This window comes from Echinops telfairi, unplaced genomic scaffold, assembly GCF_000313985.2.
Source record: "Echinops telfairi isolate 266 unplaced genomic scaffold, ASM31398v2 ScPeMD7_7469;HRSCAF=8507_0, whole genome shotgun sequence".
NCBI lineage: Eukaryota > Metazoa > Chordata > Mammalia > Afrosoricida > Tenrecidae > Echinops > Echinops telfairi.
In genome coordinates this window covers 37,178,865-37,187,074 of record NW_022111372.1, presented here as the reverse complement: position 1 = coordinate 37,187,074, position 8,210 = coordinate 37,178,865, and the positions used below count along the sequence as shown (strand labels likewise).

The following is an 8,210-nucleotide window of genomic DNA, read 5'->3' as shown; positions in this document are numbered from 1 at the left end:
TATATCTTTTGATAGCCGGGCACCAACAGCTCTCTTCACCACATTTGCTTATGTACCCAATACTGTCACCTTTTAAGAGGATCTCAGGTGATATGAAATAGTGAAGGTAGCAGTGGAGATTCGGGTAGGAAGCCCCCATAAATATAATTTGTCCCCTTTAGAAATGGCTGTGTATACAGAGGTTCTAGGCCGAGGGGCAGGTGACTGATAGAAGGACCCAGGCTGAGACTTGCCCAGCCCTGGTTATCAGGAGTGGCTTCTCAGAAGCTGCTGTTTGGTAGGATAATACACCTCCCTGGGCCTCCATTTTCTTGTCAGCTTCATGCAGATTTTCTGCAGCGGGGCTCCTTCTCTTACTCTTCTGCCTCTGCCCCATGCTAGTGTTCTTTCCTTGGCCAGCGAGTCACCCTGCCTTTGATAGTATTCTCATGAAGGTTGGAGAATAAGTTTGTGAAGAGTGAGCTTTTCTATAACATATTCTTTCCTCCAGTTGTACAATGTAACAGGGGGCCCTGGTCTGCCTCTGGAGTAGAGTGTTTTACCATGAAATGGGCTGTCAGAAGCCTTGGGCCCTTTGATAGAACTGGGGCCCTATGAAAACTGCTGTGCTAAGCTGCCCCTTCCATTCATTGTCACATTCGCTGGTTCTGGGCATAGCTATGTGAGACCTAAGTAGCTTCATGTTTTCATTTTACTTTAAAGCAGGTGAGTTCAAAGCACCAAGGTGTTTATAACTGCAATGCAGTTTTGTGCTCTTTTTTTTGAGAGTCTCTGCCTCTGCAATTCTCCCTGTGGTGCCCCCCCCCCCCAAATGCGGATTGTGGCTCCCTAGGGAATAAAGTTGATTTGCCAATGCTTTTCTATAATTCTGCCTTCATTTCTTTCCTTTTAAAATATCTTTGTGAAAAGCAACAAATAGAGATGTTTTAAGGTTGAATGCTAGTGCTCATGTTCCTGGTTATTTTGTTTGGATTTCAGGAGAAACTGGCTCTTCGACAACAGCTGAATGAGGCAAAGCAGCAACTGCTGCAGCAGGCTGAGTACTGCACAGAAATGGGGGCAGCAGCTTGCACCCTCTTGTGGGGCGTCTCCAGCAGCGAAGAGGTCGTCAAAGCCATTCTGGGAGGAGTAAGCATAACCCTTGGTCTTCTCTGGATCTTGTTGATTACGTTCATGTATCTTATATCATTGATGCCCTAAGTCTGTTCAGGCACTTACAGGAGAAACCCATGTCTTGCTGACCACTTACTCGTGTTCAGTCATTGAACAGTTAGTGCATACCTATTGTGTACAGCTCCTTGTAACCTTGGGCTCTGGGGTATGCAAAGAGGAATAAAATAAGACCTCACTCCTTTTAGAATTTGCATCTAAGTAGCTCTATAGAGACAGCAATTAGATTGATAATCACCCAGGGGCATGGCAGGGAGAAATGGGGAGCTAACAACAAATGAGTTTAAGAAGAAAATGTCCATAAATTGTGGTAATTATTGCACAAATCTTTTTAACATAATTGAATGATTAAATTGTAGGATATATGAAATATATCCTAATTTTAAAAAAAGAAGGAAAAAGATACTACTACTTCAAAATTACCTAAACCCAAGCCAAACCCAATTTTGATTCATAGCGATCTTGTAAGACAGAGTAGAGCTGCCCCCATTGGATTTCTGGGACTTTAAATCTTTATGAGAATAGACAGACTCTTTTTTCTTCTGAGGAGGGATGGGTGGGTTCTAACTACTGACCTAGGGACTAACAGCTCAATGCATAACCCATTAAGCCACCAGGGCTCCCACTTGACATTTATATTCATTTAGCAAGTTTAAAGTGTTTTTACATATATGACCCATACAGTCATATGTATATATGTACATAAATGTTAAGTAATGCATGTGTATTGGGGAACTTCACAGAGAAAGAGCTTTGAAATGGGCCTTGGTTAATTTTAGTAGGTAGAAGTGGCAGACAGTGGACAGAGTAAGAAGTCAGAGGTTTGATTTAGGGACAGTGAGTAGGTCACTTGGCAGAGTGGAGGGTTTATAAAGCAAAATAGTGGGAAGATAAGGCTTAAAAGGTGTGTTGGGGTGTGGCTATGGAAGATCTTAAATGCCAGGTGGTTGGCAGTCTTCTGTAAGTGGTAGGCCTGTGCTTCTTAGAAGTTTCAGTAAAGGAGCAGTAGGGCCCGAGCAGAATGATGGGACAATGACTGACAGTGCAGTGAGGATGGTGACGGAGGGGAGACTGTCGGAAACCCTACCAGCAGGACAGGCAGGCTGGAGAGCTGCCTGAGGGGGCAGGGGCAGGGGGCAGATGGTAGGCAAGGGGAAGGGAGGGACCACAGAAGACTGAGGGAACGGTGTAGTCATGTAGGGAAATAAAAATCCAGAGAAGAATGTTAGTGGGAGAACATTGATAAATTTGTTAGATAGCAGCTGGCTTACAGAAATAAAAATTGTATTTGCCTTTAAGTGGAAGGGACTAAAGGCAGTTACATTTTTAATAGCCTTATTGAGGTATAATTAACACACCCCAAATTCACCTACTGTTAAGTGTATAAGGCAGGAGCTGTTCAGATTTCTAGAGCTGTGCAGTCATCATCACAAGTCACTTTTAGAACATTTCTAACACCCCGACCGGTTCCCTTGTGTTCTTGGAAATCATTGGTTTTAAACTAATCTTTAGAACTCCGGCACCCTCAGGGAACTGTTTCAAAGCCCCTGCAAGCTTACGAATGTTTTTGCCAAATAATGAAGATTTAAACTGCCAGAGCAACCAGCTGACAGTTGTTACCTTTTTACATGTTGAGCTCTCACTTACGGTTCAGTAAAGGTTTGCAAAGCCCTGGTTTAATGCATAGAACAAATGGATAAATAATGTATTTTTAAAGTATATTCTTGTTATACTTTCACGTGGATTCATGCTAATACTTCCTTTGTTGGATACAGCTGTCCTATTTCATTCATATGTACACGAATATGATTTTTTTTCCTTTTTATTATTTCCCGTCAATTTTCAGGGTGCTTTCTCTTGCTTCTCTTGGCCCCAACGTCTTTTCTCCAATTCTGGAACTTTTGTTGAAGGAATGGATTTTAAAAGAATGCCTGTATGCTTGTCTTCTGTATCCTGCATTTACAACATACCTTTCTTCTGGTGTCTGTGAAAATATATAATACTTTCATTTCCAAATTTCTAGGAGAAAGCCCTGAAGTTTTTCAACATCACGGGTCAGACGATGGAGAGTTTTGTGAAGTCCCTCGATGGAGATGTGAAGGAGCTTGATTCCAATGAGAATCAGTTTGTGTTTGCTTTGGCTGGGATTGTAACAAGTAAGTGATTCTTTTCAAGCGCAGCAACTGTTATAGATGTGTTCAAGAGCATTGCTTAGCAATCGGGTGTTTGGGCTCAGTATCATCACCTGGGAACGTGTTCAAACATTTGTGCTGGGCCTCACCCTGGAAAACCTGATTCAGCAGATTTGGGAGTGGTACCAAATGGTGTTGGTTGGGAAATCTCCTCAGGTGATTCTGTTTGGTATTGGTGATTATGACGATTTGATCAGCAGGGATATACAGGAGTTTACATGTTTGGTTCAGTTATGTACATAGAAATCTAAATAAAATTACATAGTTACTTGTTTGGGATATTCCTCCATTTATAATAGCCTTGTAGTTAAAGGAAAAAGACCTGTTGGTGTGTGCTTAATGTGCTTGGCAGGAATGAAAGGTTGGTACAAACCCACCAGCTGTTACGAGGGAGAAAAAGGAGGTAATCTGCTTCCATAAAGCTTTACAGCCTTGTGTAAGAGCCCCCAGTAAAATGATTTATTAAAAAAAAAGTAAATAAATAAATAAAAGGATTGACCGCTTTGGGGCAGTTCTACCCCGTCCTATATAAGATTGCTATGAATTAGAATCGACTTTATGAGCTTACTTGGGTTTAGTAGCTAAATTAAAAGTCTGAAGCAAAATGAGGAGCTGATACCAAGGGCTCAAGTAGAAAGCAAATGTTTTGAGACTCATGTACAAATGTGCTTGACACAGTGGATGTATACATGGATTGTGATGAGTTGTATGAGCCCCCAATAAAATAATGTAATCATTAAAAAAAGTTTGAAGCAAAGCTTAATGTATATTCTTGGTGTTGTCCTAGTACAACAATTAAATAATGTCCCAAACCTAAATGATCTCTTAAAAAAAATTCCACCCATCCCCCTGCCAATTTTTTTCCCCTAACGAACTATATAAAGCAAACTCTTTTCCTGGGAATTACAAAATTATTTCCATGTTGCTTTCAAGGATAAATTCCAAGGACTAAGTAATTTCCTAGAGTAACACTGCTAAGTAGTAGTAGCAGAGTAGTAGGAGGTAAGAGATAGGATAAGACTCATGAGCATTTTGGTTCTTTGTACTGCTGTCAGGAAAATAACGAAAAATAAAATAAAAACACCAAAAGACTAAACCTATTGCCTTCGAATGATTCCCCCACATAGCAACCCTGTAGGGAAGAGTAGACCTGCTCTCTAGGGTTTCTAAGACTGTACATATTTACAGGAGTAGCTAACCTCCTTTTTCTCCCAAGGAGTGGCTGGTGGGCTTGAACTGCTGACCTTGAGGTTAGCAGCCCATTGTGTAAACCAACTATGTCATCAGGGCACCTAGTCAGTGAAGCAGTTATATATTGCTATCGCTACACACACACACACACACACACACACACATCACATATATATGGCTTTTAACATTTTGGTAAAAATATACAACCAAAAATTCTCCAATTTAAAAATTTCTACATGTAAAATTCAGTGACATTCTCCATATTGTGCACCATTATTGCCATCGTTTTTGGAATTATTTAAAATTTGGATTGTGAGCTAGGTCAAGGTTTACAGAGCAGATCATCAGTTTTACATTTAACAGTTCATACACGTTTTGTTTCAGGTCATCCATTGCAATCCCTTCAGTATACTATCATTAATCCCACTTCCTCCCTGTATTTCCTGTTTCCATCCTTCTACCTTTCCTAACCCTCTGTGCTTTGTCCTTTGGTACATGTTGCCCCATTTATCTTAATGGGTTGTCTATTCTAACAGAGATGAAGTTAGTTCCAGAATTGAAGGGTGACTAAGGACCATAGTCGCTATCAGACCAGTAAGTCTGGTGATCTCTTTTGTGATTTTAGGTTTTGTTTCACATTTTTCTCCTACTCAGGACCTTCTACAGTGATCATTCTCAGAGCAGTTAATAGTGGTAATTGGGCACCATCTAGTTCTTAGGATCTCCGTGTTGAGGAGGCTGATGTTTAAATGGTGCAGTGCACCAAATGTTTCCAACTGTCGTTGGAGTTTCGTCATTCTTCTTTCATCTAGATGGGAAGAGCACAATAGTTGCAACTTAGATGACTACTTAGGTTTTGTAAATTATTTTGCCACCATTAACATAAATTCAGTGCTTCTAAGCAAAACTCCCTCTTCCCCTTCTGAAATATACATGGGTGTGGGTCTGTCAACCTTTTTATATCTGCACTTTCCTATGCTACTTTTAGGGTTGTTGCTGCCAGTTGCTGTGGAATCAGCTCTGACTCCTGGTGACCTTCAGAATGAATCTGTCTGCCCTGCACCATCTTTCTGACCTTGGAAGTGTTTGAGTGCATTTTTGTGGGTTTTGTGTCAATCCATCGCATCGCAGACTTCCCTCATTTTCTCTGACCCTCTACTTTATTAGACATGGTGTCCTTCTGAGGGTTTGATCTTTCCTGATGATATGTCCAACATAAGCAAGAGGAAGTTTCTACCTTCAGGTCCAAAGAATATTATTTTATTCTCTGCTACTGAAAGAAGGGCAGTTTTCTTTTTCCACATGGCAATACCCTTCATCTACTGAAATCCTGATTAGGCAGATCCTTTGTAAAAACATTTTTTCATAATCTTGTAAAGTTTGGTGATTCTTTCTTTTGTGGGGTTGGGGGACACAGAGGGTAGAAGTTGAATTCAGGTAATTTCTGTGCCAATCCTGATTAGCTCAGCAATTTATTAGTGGATAGCATTATATACTTTGATTATACATACATTTTAGTTGGAAGACCATTGTGTTGCTCAACTTAAAAAAAGCTTAAGATCTTTTATTTTCCTAGGAGACAGCTGCAAAGTTGTTGATTGGATTTTTTGCCGTTTGTCAGCGACCCCAAAGCTCCGAGACCTCTGTACTTGGCAGCTTGCTGAGTTGTAGATTTCAGTTGCTGGAGTTGCCAGGCTTGTGTAGACCAGTGAGCATTTAGCAAGTGGGTGAGGCAGCCTGTTGCCCAGCAGCCAAGCGCAACTCGTCTTTGTTTTCTCTGCTTTGGTGGCTTATGTAGACACTCTCTTCTAAAGGGTTGGAAAATAGGCATATTTATTTTTCATTTACACATTAAGGACATTTACTAGGAAAATTCCGTATTATGACAGCGCTTTATTATTGTGCAATGGCCTTGGGGCATAGGAACCCCAAATACCTAGACCAGTCTGAGGAATAACAGTGTGGGTTCATTGTCAATACATCCTCAGAGTGTGGGTGTCAATACATCCTCTTCTTTTTAAAATCAGGATAGCTTTTCATCTGCATACACAGCAAACTGCACCCTTAACAGGTTTTCCTCACCTTTCTGCAGTTTTGTGATTATTAACAAATGCATAGTCATACAAGGGCTTTTTTCCCATGAGCTCTTTGAAGCCTCCCTCATGTAACCACCATCCCAATTAGTATATAGGACAGTTCCATTGCCCTCATGTCCCCAAAGCCTCATCCAGGGCCTTTTGTAACCTCCTCTGCTCACCATCAGTGACCTGGCAATTTGTTAAAATGTCAGCTGAACTGTTCTTGCTGACTTGTGTGACATCCAGTATCTGACCAATGAGCCTGTGTTTGTCTCAGAACTCTGCAAATTAGCTCTCCCTCTTCTTGAGTTTTAAAAACTCTTTGAAGATAGCGCTTTGCAGTTTACTGTATCCTATGAGAAAGTTGGAAGTCAAGGGTTTAAAGTTGGCATTGTTAAATTTGTTACTCATCCATACACTGTGGCTCCTAATAGGTTAATTTTGTGCAGCGGGTCTACGTTTTAGGCTTAGCTAGTCCACTTATCCAGATGTGAGTTTTCTGGTTTGCATTTTTCTTATTTGCAAAAACCAAAACCAGACTCATTGCCATTGAGTGGATGCTGATTCATAGCAGCCATATAGGACAGGGTAGAACTTCCCCTCTGAGTTTCTGAGACTAACTCTGTACTGGAGTAGAAAGCCCCGTCTTTCTCATGGGGAATGGCCGGTAGTTTAGAACTCTGACCTTGTGGTTAGCAGCCCAATGTGCAAAATGAGATAATTTCTGTCTTAATTACTTTACAATTGTTGTGAATGTTCTTGTTAGGTACTGTTGCCATGAAGTCCATTTCAACTAATATCACCCCGTGTGCCATAGAACTGCCTATAGGATTCTCTAGACTGTGATCTTTATGGGGGCTCTGGTGGTGTTGTGGTTCCCCATTGGGCTGCTGTGTTAGGCCAGGATGACTAGAGAAACAAATCCAGAGACACTCATATTTGTAAGAAAGAGATTTCTATCAAGAAGTAATTGTATATCAAGAAAACATCCTAGCCCAGTTCAACTCAAATCCATATGTCTGGTACTCGTGCATAAGTCAGTCCCTCTTCAAACTCACACAGTCACAAGCAATGATACAGAATGCAGGAAGATCACAGGTGGGTACAGAGTCGTGTGGATCCAATGGCAGTGGCAGAGCTCTGGCTGCAATCAGAGTCAAACATCAGGAAGGTGAAGGCAGAGAGAGAGAGAGGGGACAGGTTCCCAGATCTTCCCTTATGAGAAGGCCACGCCCACAGGAGGCACCATTAGGCTGAATACCACCTCTACACTTTTACATATCTTCAAGGTGACATGAAATTATGTAATTACCACAGCTGCTAACCGCAAGGTTAGCAGTTCCAAACCACCAGTTACTCCACAAGAGAAAGAGGAGAATTTCTACTTCAGTAAAGAGTTAGTCTCCGAAACCCACAGTAGCAGTTTTACCCTACCCAATAGGGTTGCTATGAGCCAAAATTGACTCAGTGAGTGTGAGTTTGGTTTTGCATGTTTAGTCTTTATGGTTGCAGATTGCCAAGTTTTTTCTCCTGCGGAGTGATTGGTGGATATGAACCACTAGCCTTTTGGTTAGCAGCC

At 41.3% G+C, this 8,210-nt stretch overlaps 1 protein-coding gene across 1 annotated transcript in view; it reads left to right on the top strand.

The window, feature by feature from the left end:
- LOC101644941 (heat shock transcription factor 2 binding protein) overlaps positions 1 to 8,210 on the top strand; it is a 164,463-nt gene that overhangs the window by 40,286 nt on the left and 115,967 nt on the right. The window contains exons 4-5 of the mRNA XM_013005341.2: positions 979 to 1,128; positions 3,194 to 3,326. Coding sequence (XP_012860795.1) covers positions 979 to 1,128; positions 3,194 to 3,326 — 283 coding nt within the window. The remainder of the gene's footprint in view (positions 1 to 978; positions 1,129 to 3,193; positions 3,327 to 8,210) is intronic.